Below are 18160 nucleotides of genomic sequence, written 5' to 3'. Positions count from 1 at the left end.
GTGCAGTCTTGAAGATGGCCGGTCCCTCGAGGTCTCGTCGCACCCACGGTTCTCAGCTTGGCTGTAGAGGTGGGTAGAGGTCAGAGGTGCCAGGGAAGCCGGTTCTCGTCGAGCTGGGCAGTCGGATTCCGGAGGAAGGACGTGCAGCAGACCGCAGTGTTCTTGATGGTGCCTGCGGATGCAGGGTGACTACTCCTTAGCCACAAGGGAGAAATCTTAGGAAGAAGTCTTGAGTTCCTTTCGTAGAAAGTAGTTTCAGGATTCAAAGATGATCTGATTTGGAAGGGGGCCAGTTCCTACCTTTATCCTGTAAAAAGGGGCTGGCACGCGACTAAGTCCTGCCCTATGGGTGGGACCAGGAGGGGGGTGGTTACACCCACTTCCTTGGCGGGCTTTTCCCCAGCACAGGGTCTGGAGTGTCCCTGGAACTGGTTCAAGCCAGCCTATGCACAGTGAGCACCGGGGTGCCACGTGCAGTCACCTTCCTCTGAAGCCCTGCCTACCTACAATACACAAAACCCTGTCTGGGACGGTGCTGGCACCGCCCCTGGCAGGAAACCCTTTGTCCTTATCTCCTGCTCTGGGAGGACTCCCAGCAGCAGGAGGGCAGACTTGTGTCTCGGTGGCAGCATCCATTTTGTGGAGCTGAGGCTCTGTTTGACTTTAACCGGGGTTAGGGGTTACATACATGTCGTGTCCCTCTAGAAGGGTGGAATGCTAACCCCGTCGCCAGAATTGGCGAGGGGTTAGTATTCCAATTCGTATAACACCTTACTCGACATGTTTTGATAAAGCGATACCAGAGTTGGCATATAACCGCGAGGATTATAATGCACTTGAGAGTATATGGTAGGCGATATCATGGAAACGGCTAAGGGATGGATCCCGAAAGCCGCAGACAGGCTCAGCTCATGCCAGAGCACCATCTCACACGATTCCAAGCACTCTGCCTTCAGGATTGTTAAGGCCTGCCATAGGAGTGACTGATAGGAGATCTGTGTGTCCATTTTAGGGTTAGATATAGGTATACTATATCTAAAGCAAAGGGTGATTACACCACCTTGCCCCAGCTGTCAAGCAGCCAGTTGTGTCAGATTTGGATGGCCAGCCAGGGGTGGCATAATACATGCTGCAGCCCCTGGTAGGCCCTGGGTACACCTATGCCCTGGGTACCTAAGGTACACTGTACAGGGACTGATAAGGTGACTCAGTATCCAATTTAGATATGTACCTAAGGTACATGGAATCCATTTTACAGAGAGAGCAGTAGGCCTGGGGCCCTGAATAGCAGGGTCCCAGGTCAACTAAGTCAGAAAACCAGCAAAACACCAGGCAAAAAGTTGGGGGCAACCATAGTCGGGGATCTACCTTCCTACAGGAGTGTTCTAATCTAAATGTACAACTATCTGCTATGAGTGATCATTATATTTTGAGTATGAATGTTGTTAACGATGCAGGCCTCCGAGCCATGGATTTGCTTGAGGGGCTCCGTAATCTTCAATAAATCAAATGGGTACACTTTTTGGGCCTCTAGCAGTATAAAGGCCTCGTGCTCCAAATGTCTGGTTATTAATGGTATAAAGGGGATAGAATGTAGTGATCCATTAATTTGGAAGAAAGATATGTTATTTATTTTTAAGCTTGGCGAATGAAGTTAGGCACGTTAAGCCATATATAAAAGCCAACCAGATCGTGAAGGAAGTAAATAAATAAATAAATCCGCTAGTAAGAAAACAGCTTGCCCATTTCTCTATCTCTAGACAAAGAGAAATTAGTCGTCTTGAATGTAAGAGGTCTAGATTGAAGGAACTAGAGCGGAGAAGGAAATTTGATGTTAAATGGATTAACTGAAGAGAAGCTGCAGCCTCTAATGATCTTGGAAAGTATTGGCGATTAGTAGCTCTATACTGCGATTTTAGAGTGAGTGCTCAAGCAATTCCTATTTTGAAGGTGGAGTGGAGACATTTTAGTTCTACTTTTTATGCTGGTAATCCTAGTGTCAGTCCTTAGCCCTAAGAACAGACGAAGATCAGTACAAATTATATGGGCCTCCTTCAGCCCAAGAGATTGGAGGACTAATTGAGATAGCTAGAACCTCAGTGGCAATGGGCCGGGACAAAATTCTGATTACTAATATTTAACAGGTTGCTAGACACTGGGCAGCTTTTTTGTGTCCTTTATTTGGTTACTGCTATCTTTCAGGAAATGTCGCCCCGTATTTTGTGCCAAATTTGTAACTTAAACTCTATAGCAGCTCTGTATACTCTAGGTTTGAGTTTGGCCTGCTGGCAACTTTCGTTACAGCCCTAGCATTGCTATTGTGGTGCAGTTGCGGTCGGCATGACTCGCGCGAGCGGGTCATGCGGGTGCGTACATTTTAAAATAAAACTTACCTTACCGGGTCCCCCGCCGTCTCCACTCCTGGCCGGGTACTGCGTTTTCCTGGTGCTTTCCTGCTCTCCTGCCTATGGCAGGAACAGGAAGCTCGAGCTCGGCGGACATGGGTAGGTCTACCCGCGCGGACACTGGAGATTGGAGCTATACTTAATGGGCTCATTCCTGTTGTTCGACCCCGCCGATTCCTCATGTGGCAATTAATCCTTAACTATTAGGCATAGGAGAATCCACTGAGGTAACTTACACCACATACATGATACTAGCATGTTATTAATGTTCCTCCCCCCTTCTTCACTTTTATTAAAGGTCCTGATGAATCGCGTGTAACTAGACACAGTGCGAGAAACATGTCGACCACCTTCACTTCTAGTCTCCTCTAGGATCACTTGCATTGACCTGTTGACACCTAGCGAGCTAGCCCCACCTTTTAACTGCAGCCAGGGGACCCCCAGAATAAAGTGAATTCCGGTACCCCTTGCTACATTTTAACCTTCTTAGCACATCACGATACCATCTCGCCCACACACCCCCACTTCATCAAAAGGCTGTCGGATAAAAAGATCTCCGCCAAAGCGCCCCTCTTTGAGGTGAGCCCGTCGGGGATTGCACCGCCTCCCCGACGAGGAGCATACGCCGATGATGAAGCATGACACCCTTCTGGGTGTGTGAGGCAAATTCATCCGACATAATGGATGCCCCAGGGTGTCACACGAACACCGTTGGTCACGCCAGTTAATACTTTCCTATCCCTTCACAGGAACAGTTCAGCAGCCCCCTCTTTGCTTGCCCAGGAACAGGAAGCAGGCATCCTTCTTCACCTCTCCTAAGCCAGTCACAACTCTACAATGGCAGCTTTGTGGTTGGTTCGGATGGTGCCCAGCCGGGCGCCTGTATGGAGGCCATTTTATCTATGTAGGCTGCATGCAGCTTACTTAGAGAAAATGTAGAGTGCACATGACTGGTTTGGTCGGCCCCAGAGGACCAACCAAACAGTCAGGGCCCACAGCATTGAGCAAACCACTCCTCCCGACCCGCCCACCCCCCAAACAGGGATACCATTCTGCTTTCTCGCAGCGCGAGAAGCAGAAACATAAAATGGTATTTAAAATACCATTTTATGTTTCTGCGTCTCGCACTGCGAGAAAGCAGTGGGGCGACGCTCCTCCACCCTAATGAGGAGCTGCCCCTGTTGAGGTGGCGGAATTGCCTGCTTAGCGGGAAAGAGGGGTCAGTCTGTGCTGCTTTGCGGCACGAAATGTTCTTGTTAAGACCAGAAAAAAGTGTTGTCTTTTTGTTCCTTTTAAAAGCTAGGGAAATGTTTCGGTTAGATTATGTCTATAGTTTTCTGATGACTAAATCCTTCTTGAAATAAGTTTTAAAACGAGCTTTTAGAGTAAGTTTGAATTGGGATATGTTATTATATCAGCCCCATGAGAGAAATGTTTTGATACAGGAAAGCTACTCTACCTCACCTGAAATAACCCACGTGTGGTAGGGAGGACTAGTTCGTTGAGTTTACATGTGTTTGCTACCTCTGCAGATAGTAGTAGGTGCCAGGAAGGATGTCCCCAGGAAGGAGAGAGTTTGCGATTTATGGAATCTGTATGTGCAAGGTCTAAATCATTTAATTTTTGCATGTCTCTCCCTGCCCCCCGTCACTTTTTTTAAACCGATATTTTAAAAATATAATGTGCAATCAGTATAAGAGGCATGTACATTTTTGTTTTTTCCTCCTAATGAGATGGCATAAGTCAAAATTGTCACATTCTTTCAACATTTCTTAAACCTGTATTAGAGATTATTGTATATTGTGCAGTGGAACTCTGTAGGTTAGGACGTTTGATTGCTTTCGGCTAATTAGGTTACCGTTATGAAGGAGAGTTTGGGGCAGTTTATGGATGGTTCTTGTTTGTTTTCACTTGAACACCTAGGGGATGGTTTGTATTTCGGTTCTGATGATGTGTAGCAAAGTATGGCTGTACTTTGCATAATGGTCTTTTCTCTTAGTAAGGTATTGCCTAAAAAACTTTTCCTTTTACATTGTTGTAGTGCTGTTTAGCCTGGTTCCACTCTATTGATGACGTATATTGCCTCTAAGGAAGCTTTTTGAACAATGTCACTTTTTCTCTTAATATATGGGAATGTGATGTAGTTTTATGAAATGTTACATGTGTGGTTTGTGACTGTCTTTACAGTTTTTAATTGATTTATGTGTACCTACACCGAATCATGAATAAAAAACAATTGGTGGATTGAAAATGCAAATAATTGAAATGTCAGGATGCACTGGAATCTTTCGAAGGATAATAAGTAAAAGTAGCTGTGGATGTCAAAGTAACTGTAGATGTCAGCGTAATACTGTTACTAACCCAGCAACTTCTGAATTCTTACTCTTCAATAACCTACATTACCATCGCATCTCCGCTTTCTTTCCAATCCTCTTCTGCATACCACCCCGAAAGGTAGTAGGGAACACTACTGCGGAGGAAAATGCAAACTCTGTGTGAGAAATTGGGTTGTTGGTTTAGGGGGAGGGAGCCCTTCTCAAGTAACAGCCTTAATCCTTGTCAGGGGTGAACCACAAAAAGTCACTAAATTAACCTGTGCTTAACTCTCAGGTAGCTTGGCACAAAAGCAGTCAGGCTTAACTTATAGGTAGTATGTAAAGTATTTATGTGGCACACAAACAGTAATATAATGAGAACACAACACAAGAAAAATCCCACTCCAACTTAGAAAAAAAGAGTAAACTCTAATACATTTTTTGACCCCAAAATGACTAAAAATACAATCAGTATAATCAAAGATATGCATTTTCAGTGATTTATGTGAAAATAGTGCCTAAAACCACAAAGCACCGCTCGCGGTCATCTGGTGGTGTTAGACAAGGGAAAGCCACAAATTCAGGCCGACTGTGATTGAGCAGGGGCCGGATACAGGGACCAGGTTAGTCCTGCAGAAAAAGTTTCCTTCTCAAAAACTTGTTGCAAAGAGCCCCGTTTGCAGTGGAGGAGGCCAAGTGTAGCAGGGACAGCTTTGTGGGTGGTTGTCGCTGTACCGCAAAAAGCAGGCTGGGCATCAGTCGTTGCTGGAGCAGGGGAGAGTCATTTATTGCAGCAGCTGCTTGGTGTTCAATTTTCACATTGAAATGTTCAGTATTGCTCTGAACATCTTGACCAGCTTCTGTGACTTAATGCCTTGCACTTTTCTGGTGTGATACAATTATTTGCTGTTGTTTACACGAGTCAACCCTTGACCTAATCACACTTTTTTTTATGTTCAGCAGTGACAAAGTGCAAATCTCTCCAGTTATTGAAATTCTCGATGAACAATTCTCAAAGGTATGCTTGTCTCCAGTTTGTATTTATTATAATGAAATTGTTTTTGCTGTTTAAAGTATTGTTTTACAAAGAACATTAGGTGTGTGTGTATGTGTGTGGGTATGTATGTGTGTGTGTGTGTGTGTGTGTGTATATATATATATATACATATATATATATATATATATATATATATATATATATATATTTCTTAGCAAACGTCCCTGGATTAGGAGGAGCGACCTTTCAGCTGGTGCAGGCGACGAGTCAAGGACAAGACTCGTTATTAATCTTCAAGCACATGAAAGAAACACCGCACTCTTCTCGGATGGTTAAAGCGATTTATTCCAGCTCAGCAATAACTTCCTTCACCTACGCGTTTCGAACAGTAAATGTTCCTGATCACGGTAGTTACAAGTCCGTTTTTGCTTTGTGTTATTTATACCCTCCTACCCACTGTGTCTGTTAGGAGGCATTGTGGGAGTGGTAGTTTGTACTTGGCTTAAATTAAGCCATTATCGAATTCCCCACATTTATTATAAGCCACATATTTGTATTATAATTATATACAAGCGCCCATTTTGGCTGTTTTTTTGGCTGAGTGCGCTATTAACTAGAAAATACAAGGTGGGTATTTCTTGTTCAAAAAGTAAGGTGATAGCTTAGTGCTGTATCTTACTCTTGTGTGGCTTATTCGTTTGTGTGGGAGGTCGATAAAAACATACATGATTCATATTCTGAACGGTTTTCACGATAAACTAATATTTTACATTCTATTGTTCAGACATTTTAATCTATTTACTTTCTATTCCTTTTCAAATTTCTGAATAGAAAGTAAATAGATTAAAATGTCTGAACAATAGAATGTAAAATATTAGTTTATCATGAAAACCGTTCAGAATATGAATCATGTATGTTTTTATCGACCTCCCACACAAACGAATAAGCCACACAAGAGTAAGATACAGCACTAAGCTATCACCTTACTTTTTGAACAAGAAATACCCACCTTGTATTTTCTAGTTAATAGCGCACTCAGCCAAAAAACCAGCCAAAATGGGCGCTTGTATATAATTATAATACAAATATGTGGCTTATAATATATGTGGGGAATTCGATAATGGCTTAATTTAAGCCAAGTACAAACTACCACTCCCACAATGCCTCCTAACAGACACAGTGGGTAGGAGGGTATAAATAACAGAAAGCGAAAACGGACTTGTAACTACCGTGATCAGGAACATTTACTGTTCGAAACGCGTAGGTGAAGGAAGTTATTGCTGAGCTGGAATAAATCGCTTTAACCATCCGAGAAGAGTGCGGTGTTTCTTTCATGTGCTTGAAGATATATATATATATATATATATAATATCAAAGTAGGTTATTAGAGGTTAATTTGGTGCACTGGGGTGCATTCAGAAGGCCTTATGATTAGCAGAGTGAAATGTTTTAATCAACATATTTTAGTTACAGCCTCTTGATCTCCATGGAGGGGTTGTTCTATTTGTGCATGGTTCCCCCAGAGTCATCTCTGAAAGAAATACACACACCAAATTATTTTCGATTGGTTGATGGTTCTAGGTACATTAGTAGTCCCTCATCCTGATTAAATCCTTTTGGAGCTATTGTTTTTAGCGTAGTTTATAATGTGATTCTTGTTCATGTGCACATACAAACATTTTCCCTGGGGCCACAAAATATGGTCTGTGGTGTGCCCGAGGACCGCATTGATGCCCGCGGGATGGAAGTCGGACTTTGTGGGCTGGGGGTAAGGTGGGCATTGGGGAAGCAAAGTATGTACATATTGCGGTCAGTAAGTCATGGACTTATTTTGAGAGTTTCAGTCCATACTGTCCTCTAAATTAATCCCCTAGTCTCCAGAAGAGTCATAGATTTGACAATACTATAATAAGCAGTATCTGAATGGCTATCCCTTTACCAGCCTTCTTTGCTTGCTATCCCTGCATTGGGAAAGTCAAGTGTAAAAAAAAGAAGTAACTTCCTTTTTGAATTGGAATGAAATAGAATTGCACAATGTGAAACCAAAAAACCTACAATAAATCCCGCTTCCCCACGTAACCAAATTGTGTGATACTAGGCTATTATTTTATTTCACTCAGCCTCCTTTTTCTTCAGTTCACATGCAAGAACACCTTGAAATATCCATGTTCAGGATATGCATGGTACACAACTTTCTAATTTGTTTGATTTAATTTACTATAATGCTATCCATGTATAGTAGCCACCCAGAGGTTTCAGCAGGACAACTGTCTTGCTTTAGTTTACTGTGGCCATTGTTGTCAAGGTGGGAGGAGGCATGAATGTTTCTGATAATTTTTAAAAGCTATCACTTTAAAAAAATACTTCTAAATGCAATGGTACAAACTTATTACTAAGTGGTGAAATGCTTCTGCATGTTAATGTAAAATCTTTTAACATTTTGAAGAGACTTTGCCATTTTTAAACATGTTTGTTGCAAGATATGTTTAAAAATGAATGTTAAGAAAGTTAGGTGGTGCAGGATACCTTTTTTTTCCTTCTGTTCTTTTATTTTGGTTATCATGTAAATAAACGCTTGCCTGTTTATTTACCATCCTTCTGAAAGTGCTCTCTTAGGCAAACAGCAGCTCATGGCAGCTGTTCACCAAGGGGGAATGTGTGAAGGTCAGAAGGGCCTTACTTTGAGCATCACTGTTCTAGTTGGTATTTTCTCTCACTTTCAACACTCAATTGTGTTAAATCAGATCCTTATTGTTTGCCAATCATGTTGTGCATTTTTGCTTCCCATTCCTTTTGTGTATTTTTGACAGTGTTTTGCCATGATCAAGTTGTCAAAGCATGCTTCAAATTAATCTTAGTGCTACACAAACAAATGATGGACAGAATGCTGAATAAATCACACATTCACCCCCAGTCAAGAGACCTGGGTTAAATCCATTGTTCTTTTGCTCACCATGCCACCCCAGTTTGGACCCAGCCATATGCAAATCAGTCTTGACCCTTTGCCTCATGGGAACAGTCCAGACCAAACTGCCAAGCCAGGTCCTCCCTGGACCGGAAACAAGCATACTGGAACTGGTTTCTGGGTATTACCCTTCATCAGCCAGGCTAGCTTGGCAGTTCGAGCTGGACTGTTCCGCTGAGGCACAGGGTCAAGACTGATTTGCATATGACCAGGTCCAAACTAGAGTGGCATGGTGAGCAAAAGAATGATGGATTTAACCCAGATCTCTTGACTAGGGGTGGATGTTTTGATTTGCTCTGCATTCCGTCCATCAATTGTGTGTCTTTTGCTCAAATTAATCTTAGGCGTTTTTCAATACGACCTTTCAACACCCATCTCTTGGTTTGTATTGTGGCATATTTGCCCCAATTTTATATGCCTTGCACCAGTTACATTTCTAGAACTCCTTGCCACTCCTTTCCAATCCTTTCCACCTTCTTCCCACCATGATGTACTCAGTTTCAGTTTGGCAGTGGCTTTTGATTAAATTGTCCATTAAATGCCTTGCCCTTCTATGTTTTATCATTGGCAATTTGTCTTTGTCACTTTACATAATTTCTGTTTTTGGATTCATTTTTATTTGTGCTGCTTCTTTGGAGTATGACATTATCTTCCAGATTGTTAGGTCTTCTTTCTTCGTTTATGATTCCACTTTATTTTTTTTACTCTGAGCTTCTTCTGTCTCTTCAATCTCACTATTTCCCATTGTTTTTGAAATTTCCTTTCCAAAGCTCTTGCTATTGACTCTTCATTGTGTTTTTGGAATTCCTGTGGAGTTGAGCACTTTTCATTCTTATAGATTCCCATAATTGGTGGAAGCTTTTCAAAGTTATCTATCTCTGATTTTCTTCAATATATATATGTGTCTAAACAGATGTTCCTTGATTTTATTATTAGATATGTAGATAATACATTGACATAACTCTTATTCAATTTACTTAAGTATTTGCCAAACTCATCCACTACTCTATCCCAATTTTCATCAAACAGTCTATGTAATGCAGCCATAAGAATTGTTTTTTTCCCAACTGTCTCAATGTACTCCAAAGGCCACTACTTATCCCACTGCCCCAACTCTATATTTACACAGTAGGGGAAGAAATTCATGTGGCTTGTCTCTGTCTTTGTGCTACACTTCGCTAATAAACAATGTTATTCTGTAGACTGATGTCAGTAAATGTTTCTAACATTTTAGTGTTTTTTTATTTCTGGCATTTTGTGTATTCCGTGGTAAGAGGTATTTGTATCCCTTATACTATTTGTGTAGGTTGGATTTCATGGTATGTGTGGTAAATGTGTTAGCAGAGGAAAATACCATTTCTTTGCATCCCTTCCATTGTCAAAGCTCCCATTTCCTCTTGGCCATTTCCTTAGGGATATAATTCCAATGTGGACTTTGTTTGTGTTGTAAGTAGTAAAATAAAATACTTAATATCTTAGTGGTGATATTTTTTAGGATGGTATAAGGGTAAGGGGTAAAAGGTTAAAGATAAGGCGTTGAGAAAAAGGGGTTAAAAATAAGGTTAAGGAGTAGAGTTAAGAGGACAAGGTAAGGGGTAAACTGGCAAGTGTTAGAGGTAATGCTGGAAAAGGTAAGGAGTTAGGCATATGGACAAAGTGAAGAAGTTAATGAAGTGGGTAGTGTAAGCCTGTAAAGGTAAGGTGAGAAAGCAGTAAGATGGTAAAGTGGTCAGGATGAAGGACAAGTGTAAGGGAACACTTGTGTAAGAGGAAAGGAGTCATATATTATGCATTTGAAGGAAAGGGTAAGGGGTTGTGGGTTAGGGATAAGGGCATTAGGTGTAAGGATTAGAAGTAAAGGGTTAAGTATGTAAAGGTAAGGATTAAAGGTAAAGGGGTAATGGAGCAAGTAATTAATGGCGTGAAGGTAATTGTGTAAATTATGCCTAAAGATTGAACCGTTAGGGGCATGGAGGCCAGTGGTTTAGGGTGTAAAGGTAAGTTGATTAAAGATTTTTAGAGGGTAAATCATTTGAATGGAGTGTGGTGAAAGTGACCATATAAACTAATGAAGAGTGAGTGACGATAAAATGTTAAGCAAGCATTGGAAAAGCCAATAGGTCTTACCTACAATAGAGCTATTGGCTTTGTCAATGTTTTTTGTTGCAGGTCCAGCAGCACAGCTGATGTGCAGCATGAATGAAAGTAAAATAAAAAAGCGATATGGCGGGTCTGCACCGGCTGCATCATGGCACTTTTCTTTTCAGTTGTGCAGCTCTACAACATAACTAAAAAACATTAACAAAGCCAATAGCTCTGTCGTAGGCGAGACACATTGGCTTTAACGATGCTTATTCTGTAAAAAAAAGTTATCTTATTTGATCAGATCACTGTGCATGACCTATATTGAATTGGCTGCGTATGATGCACACCGAGCCCCTCCCCAGCTGTTTGATCCTCACTGGTCTCCACGATGCGTGCCTGAAAGTAGTTGCCGTTGGCGATGTGTAATCAACACACAATTCCAGTTGTCAGAACCCCTTTCAGAGGGCCACAGGACTGGCTGGGGCTCCTGGGCCCTACCGTGGTGTTTGGCCCTTTTACTCCGAACGAATTCAAAGCAACTGGGCCAAGTGCCCCTTCTGCATTTTACTCTCTGCAGTAGCTATGGACGAGCATTGACAGGCTCCTTTGGGGGTAGAGTATAGATACAGGTTAGTGAACACAACTCCTATCTCAAAACACACTCAGTATTGTGAATACATCAATGTCCAGTCATTCTTTTTATATGAAAAGGAAGTATTTTATTTCTAACTCAACACAATTCTCTTGAGGTTGGGGCTTTAGTGTTTATCTGGCAAATCCCTGTTCCACCCTCTTCCTTGCAATGTGTGGTTGGGGTTACCCATTCACTGGCAGCCACATCCAGGGAATACTCACTGTTCAGCCTTACTAAAGATTCCCCTTGGACTTTTTAGAAAATTGTTGAAAGTGTCTATGGTGTTGCAGCACCTTCAGCAATGAGTCTTTTGGTTCTTCAAATGAAAGTAACCCCGTGGAGAAGCCCAGACTCCCAAAATGTGTTCCACCCGCCGCTTCCCATTTCTTCATGCAGTAATCTCTAAATATTTCAGGCAGATCAAGGTTGTCTTTAAACAGTGTATAATACGAAACACGCCCAATGCCCAACATTTTCCTAATTTTTTTCAGGATCTTGTATCCGTTTAGTAAGGTCTTAAATTTGACTCTCTTATGATAACTATCATAGAGGTGACGCCAAAGATATCCTATATTTTGATTGCCTATAATTAATTCATATATAGAAGGCTGACCTTTCCCGGGCCTTCCCTCAACCCTGCCAATTTGCAACAATTCCTGACTATTAAGTAATACAATGGCCCAGTAGTAGGCTCTCAAGTTTGGGAGGGCAAGCCCACCCCGTTCCCTTGGTAATGTAAGGAATTTATAAGCGCGTTGGGGTTGCGTGTAGGCCCATATGAATCTGGAGAAAGTACGTTCCATGCTTTTTAGGAAGAGATCGGGAAATTCCAGGCAGATGGCTCTGAATAAGTAGAGAAGTTTTGGAAAGAAGACCATCTTCAGGGCATTAGCTCTGCCTATCAAGGACAAATGTAGATTATAAAGTTTGTGCAGATCTTTTTGCATAGACTTCAGTATCGGGTTTACATTAATTTCCACCAGGTCTTCTAGTTTGGAGGTGATGGAGATCCCCAGATAGGTTGAGTTGTTTACAACTCGTGGATCTTCTAGGTCAATTCTTTCATTAACCACAATCTGTGTTTTTCCCTGGTTTTTCCTGGTTTTTCCCTGGTTGAGTGCGTATCCCGAGATTTTACCAAATTCTATAGCCTCCTTCGTAATAGCAACCATAGTTGTTTCTGGATTGGTGGTAACAATAGCTATATCGTTAGCGTAGGCTAGGGTTTTGGTAGCATGATTTTGTGATATAATTGGCTCTATCGCTCTATTTTTTTCTAGCCTCTGAATAAACGTGTCAAGATAGATAACAAAGAGCATAGGAGAACATGGGCAGCCCTGCCTAGTTCCTCTAGTTATACTAAATTCTTTAGTAAGGCTACAGTTAACCAATACAATAGCTGCCGGTTTAACATATAGCTGTTGTATTACTTGAATGTATCCTCTGGGAATACCGACTCGGGACATGGCGAACCATAAGAACTGCCAGGAGACCCCATCAAAGGCTTTCTCGGCATCTAAGAGCAACAAAGCCATAGGGTCTCCTGCAATTTTTGAATGATCAAATAGCGTGATCACTCTATGTATATGGTTAACCGTTGATCTTCCTGGCACAAAGCTGTGTTGGTAATTAGCAATTAACCTTGTGGATGATAGGGGCTATTAGGTTTGCATGCAGTTTCGAATATATTTTCGAGTCCGCATTTATAAGAGTAATAGGTCTATAAGACCCTAATTGCTCTGGAGGTTTTTTTTGGGGGGGGGGAATATTATTCTTTTTGCCCGAGCCCATGAGTTTGGTGGATGTCCCTCTTTAAAGATATGCTTAAACAGTTCCAGTAATATACCTTTCAGTTCGTCTAGAAAAGTTATAAAGAATTCTGCAGGTAAACTGTCTAGCCCTGTTGCTTTCTCTTTTGGTAGGTTTTTTATTATTGTTATTATCTCCTCTACGTTAGGGCATGCTTCTAGCAATGCCTGATCTAATTCAGAGAACCTGGCTGGGATATCAAATTCTAGATATTCCTCAATTTTGTTTAGAGTTATTGCCCCCCGTTTCACTGTAGAGGGAGCTATAAAATTGCAGAAATGCTTCCATGATTGACTCTGGATCGGTAGCTTGGCCTTTCTCAGGGTCAATTATCTCTTGAATCATATTAGCAGACACCTGTTGGCGCATACAGACTGCTAGTTGGTGGCCGACCAGTTCATTCACCTCATAAACCATCTCTTTGTTTGTCATGGCCTTTTGTACAGCTTTAGCTGTTAGAATATCCATAATAGCTGCCCTAGCAATAGCCACTCGATTCTGTTTTCTTTCAATTTCTTCAAGACCTTGGTCCCCGCTGGTGGCCCGTATTAGTCCTTCCTCGGCATGTCTAAGTTCCTCCTGTAGTTCACTCATCTTTTTTTTTTTGCTGTACTGTTTACTTTTAATGAGTATTGCAGTGTTTCTCCCTGGATCCCGGCCTTCAGGGCATCCCATACTACATTGATCGAAGCACTTCCCAGATTGTCTTTTAAAAAGTTAGGGATAAATTCCCAAATGTGTGTACAGTACATGGGGTCAGATAACAAGGATTTTTCAAATGTCCATGATCTAGGCAAAGCCGGCTTATGGCCCCTATCCAGTGTGCATACCAATGGGTTATGGTCCGAGAGGACTCTGGGCAACTTGTTGATTAAGCTCTTATTTTTCAGTGAATTAGATAGTAAGAAGAAGTCTATTCTAACGTGTGTGATGCGGGTTCGAGAAGAAGGGATAGCCCGGATCGTTAGGATGAGAAATTTGCCACCCATCTATGAGCCCATGTACACAGCACAAATTTGTTTATTGCATTAAACACCTTGGGTTTACAACCTTTATAAATCCATTCATCCTTCAAGGACCAGTCCCACGGAAGATTTATATTGAAATCCCCACAAATCGCCAGTGGGAGAGGCCAGTGAGCAAGCTTGTTAGAAATATCATTGAATACAAAGGGGTCATCACTGTTGCTGCCGTATATGGCACAAATCGTAATTTTCTGCCCCTGTATATCTTGGCACTCTGTAATTGCCCATCGCCCAAACTTATCTGTTTTACTGCGTAAAAATGTGTGGCCTGGGCCTTTGGCGAGAATAGCCACCCCCCGTACCCGAGCCTCTTGAGTTGTAGCGCACACTAGTTTATACCCTAAGGTTTTTAAGAGATGTATTTCTGTGCCCTCAAAGTGAGTTTCCTGCAGGCATACTATGTTAGCCCCCATTGATTGTAATCCTATGGATACATTTTGTCGCTTTCTTACATCATTTAGCCCACAGATATTTAGTGATAGAATTTTTAGATCCGCCATACCTTTAGCTTCTGATTATGCATCTATAACCCTGGAATCCATCTATGCCACCTATTTGTGTTATCAGTCTCTGATACCTCCTTATGCATGAGTGATCCTGCCTGAATTGTTCAAACTTTGCATCTATATTAAGTGCCTGCCTGTCCCACACCCCTCCCCCACTCTTCCCCCCCCTCTTCCCTCCACCCTCCCCAGCCCCTACCTACTCTAAACCCCCCCTAACCACCCAAAGAGGCGTCCTGCATCCAAGGAAACCCAGGTGTGGGCGTCCGTATAGTCAGCGCGCCTCAGCTCGCCCCGTGTCCTAACCGTGTGTGAAAGCAGTGTGACTAGAGGAAGGGGGTCATAAGTGTGAATAAGCGTTTCTCTATACTTTCACACATAACAATATAATACATCATATTTTGATTACCAGTCTTGCACATTTCCCCCCCTCCTCCCTTTCGGATTGTGCCCAATCCTTTTCTGGTTTGTGCTTGTAGTCAATGTTTCATTCTCCTGTCTCAGAGATTTCTTTTAAGTATGCCTCTGCCTGGATTTCACTTGTAAAGCTTCTTGTTGTTCCCTTAAAGATTATTTTTAGTCGAGCTGGATTTTGCAAAAAAACAGTTGCACCAATTTGCTGGAAGGGAGTGAATAATTGTCTCATTCTCCACCTTCATTCTACAGTGGCATGGGCATAGTCTGGTCGAGCAAAAAACATGAAATCTTTGTGTTCCCTCTTGCTTGTAGGCCGAGCAAGGTCGTAAATAGCTTCTCGCAAAAGGAAGTTCCCAAAGTGAACCATCGTTGCCCTTGGATATTGTGATGGCTTGTGAGATCGTTTAGGTAGTGTTAGGGGAAAGCGGTGATCACGTTGTATTTCCCTGTCCATTTCCCAAGATTGTAGTTCCGGGAAGGCTGATTTAAGGAGGTTAGTCATGAAACCCCTTGGGTCGTTCCCCTCTGCGCCCTCAGGAATTCCTAGAAAGCGCAAGTTATTTCTTCTGGCTCTATTTTCTTGCTCTTTGACCTTCAACATTAAATCCTTTATAATTCCTTCTTGCGCTTTTTCCTGAGTTTGAAGATTGGCGACATCTTTCTCCAGATTTTCAGTGCGTGATTCTACTGAAGCCATTCTGTCTGAGATCTCTAAGCAGGTATTGCCCACTTTTTTGATAGCTCCTTGCAGTTTTTGGATGGCTGCATGGTTCCTCTGACTATCCATGTTGACATCTTTGTGGAAGTTCTTAATGGAGCTTAGCACTTCCCTAAGCGATGGCTCTGTAGACTTTCCCAAGCCGCTAGTTCTTCTGTGTTGCTTTTGGCCTCCCACTTTGGACTCATCCAGGGTGTGCTGATTTTGCTCTAGTTCTCTTATCGATTTTGGAGTTGAGCTTTTTCGTGTATTTGGTTTGATCTTCGACTTGTTCCGTGTTGCTCCCTTGATCTGTAGTTTATTCGTATGTTAATTTAGAGTGCCTTTTATGCCTTGTCTTTCTTTTTCCAGCTTTTTTCTTGGGGTCGTGCCTTGCCCAGATTCCCTCCATTTCCTTGAATCTGTGAAATCAGATACCTCCGGGGTTGATGCATCTGGTTTTTGGCCTTCACTTGTTTCGCTTCTATCACTTGCCTCACTAGAAGTGGATATACCCGTTTCATATATATCTGAGTCTGATTCCTCAGAGAGTGCTTCAGTGCCAGATTGTAGAATTTCCTCAAGGGGAGAGGTTTGTATTGTGGGAGAAGAGTGATCATGTCTTGATATTCCTATTAAATGCTTTGGCATATGCTCCCTTTTCTCGATTGTGGTTGTTGCTGCGCAAGCCACTTCTTCTCCCCGAATGAGATCTGAAGTCTGGTTTCCTGGATCTGGAGCCGGAGCAGCCGGAGAAGACTTTATCCCCTTATTGGGTTGTTCTGTAGGCGCAGTAAGGTCAGCAAGGTCAGCACGGCTGGTTCCGCTTGCTTCACCATTTTGCTTCTTTTGGTCGTCCGGAATAGCCCGTTGTTTTTCAGTTTTAGCAGGGTTACTCAGCGCCTCCTTGGGCAGTGGGCTAAATATATTAGAGATCCTAGGTTGAGATTCTACCAGCAGCCCGGTGGTTTTGGCAGCTGCCTTCAAATTTTTGATTGATAGTAATCTCTTTGCCTTCTTAGCCATTAGTTCCAAATTATCATTGTCTTCTATGTCCTCTCCCTTCTCCTTTTCCTTCTCCTTCCCTTTTTCCTTTTCCATATTCTTTTCAGTGTTTTTAGTTTTATCTTTACTTTTAGTTTTCTCGTTGTCTTCATTTCTTTCAACATTTTTATCTCTATCTACTCCTTTTTTCTCCTTTTCCCTCTCTTTTTCTTGATCTTTATTTTCTTTAGCTTTAGTCCCTCTGGTTTCAGGTCGTCTCTGCGTGCCCTTTGTTCTCTGCGAACTGTGTGCATTTTGTGTGCTCTCAAGACTCTCATTGGTCTGAATCTCTTGTGCGCCTTGTATATCTGATGCTTCCTCTTGTGTTGGTTTAGTAGGTTTTGTTTGTTTGGTTGCCCCCATAGTCCTGTGTATCCTGCCATTCCTTGTACCTTTCTTTGTTTTGCTGTCGTTTGTGGCTTTACTAGTCTTCTTACTTTAGCAACCTTTACAGCGATTTGGGCTCTTTTAACCGCTCCTCTGCTGCTTCCAAAGGTGCTCGTAGCATAAAGGTCTACATAGTTTACATGAAGTTTTAATGTCACATTGACACTAGCATCCTCTGGTAGATTCTCTAGCGCTCCCAGCTTCGCGCTGTTCCTTCCCAATCCTCGATCCCAAAACCTCAAGCCACACTCCACACTCCTAACTTTCTTGCTTACTTGCCGTTTTTCGACTGCCGGCCACCCACAAGCCGCTCCGTGTTCCCTTGACAACACAGCAGCGTGGACCGTAAATCACAGGCATCATGATGTTCGCAGATGACGAAGCAGAGTCAACCAAGTGGTTGTGCGGCTGACAGTAGGATTTTTTCCGCGGGTCGGATCGGGTGATCGGCAGCTGCAGCAGCTGCGGCAGGCAGGGAGCAGATCGAGCTGAGTTAAAGTTTAGTGGCTGTGAGCTAGTGATCTGAGGATGAGCTGATCACTGAGCCGAACACTACCGATAGCGGTGTTAGTGCCAGTGTCGTGAGCCTCGGCCGCTTCTGTCTGTCTCGCTCTTCGGGGCAGGGACCCAGTCCAAACCAGATGAGGTGAGGCGAGAGTGAGGCCCGGAACTCAGGGAAATACAAAACAGGGACAACCGGGGGGGGGGGGAGGGGCAAAACAATCTATAGCAGAGTAAGACTTGTGATAAGACTTGTGGTAATCATATATGTACTCCTTGATACAATCTGCTTGGAGTTGCTCGCCAGCTTCAGCATATGTCTGGGCAGGCACACTAGCACTAGCACTAGCACTCTAGTACTCGCTGCTGCTTGTCG

General features: G+C 42.6%; 1 protein-coding gene across 1 annotated transcript in view; it reads left to right on the top strand.

The window, feature by feature from the left end:
* The window catches only part of SYCP2L (synaptonemal complex protein 2 like), a 1302345-nt gene that overhangs the window by 440614 nt on the left and 843571 nt on the right, over window positions 1-18160 (top strand). Inside the window, exon 21 of the mRNA XM_078685781.1 lies at window positions 5681-5738. Coding sequence (XP_078541907.1) covers window positions 5681-5738 — 58 coding nt within the window. The remainder of the gene's footprint in view (window positions 1-5680; window positions 5739-18160) is intronic.

The sequence above is a fragment of the Lissotriton helveticus genome, chromosome 4_1, assembly GCF_964261635.1.
Source record: "Lissotriton helveticus chromosome 4_1, aLisHel1.1, whole genome shotgun sequence".
NCBI lineage: Eukaryota > Metazoa > Chordata > Amphibia > Caudata > Salamandridae > Lissotriton > Lissotriton helveticus.
The sequence above is the reverse complement of the archived record's forward strand: the minus strand, read 5'-3'. Positions and strand labels throughout refer to the sequence as shown.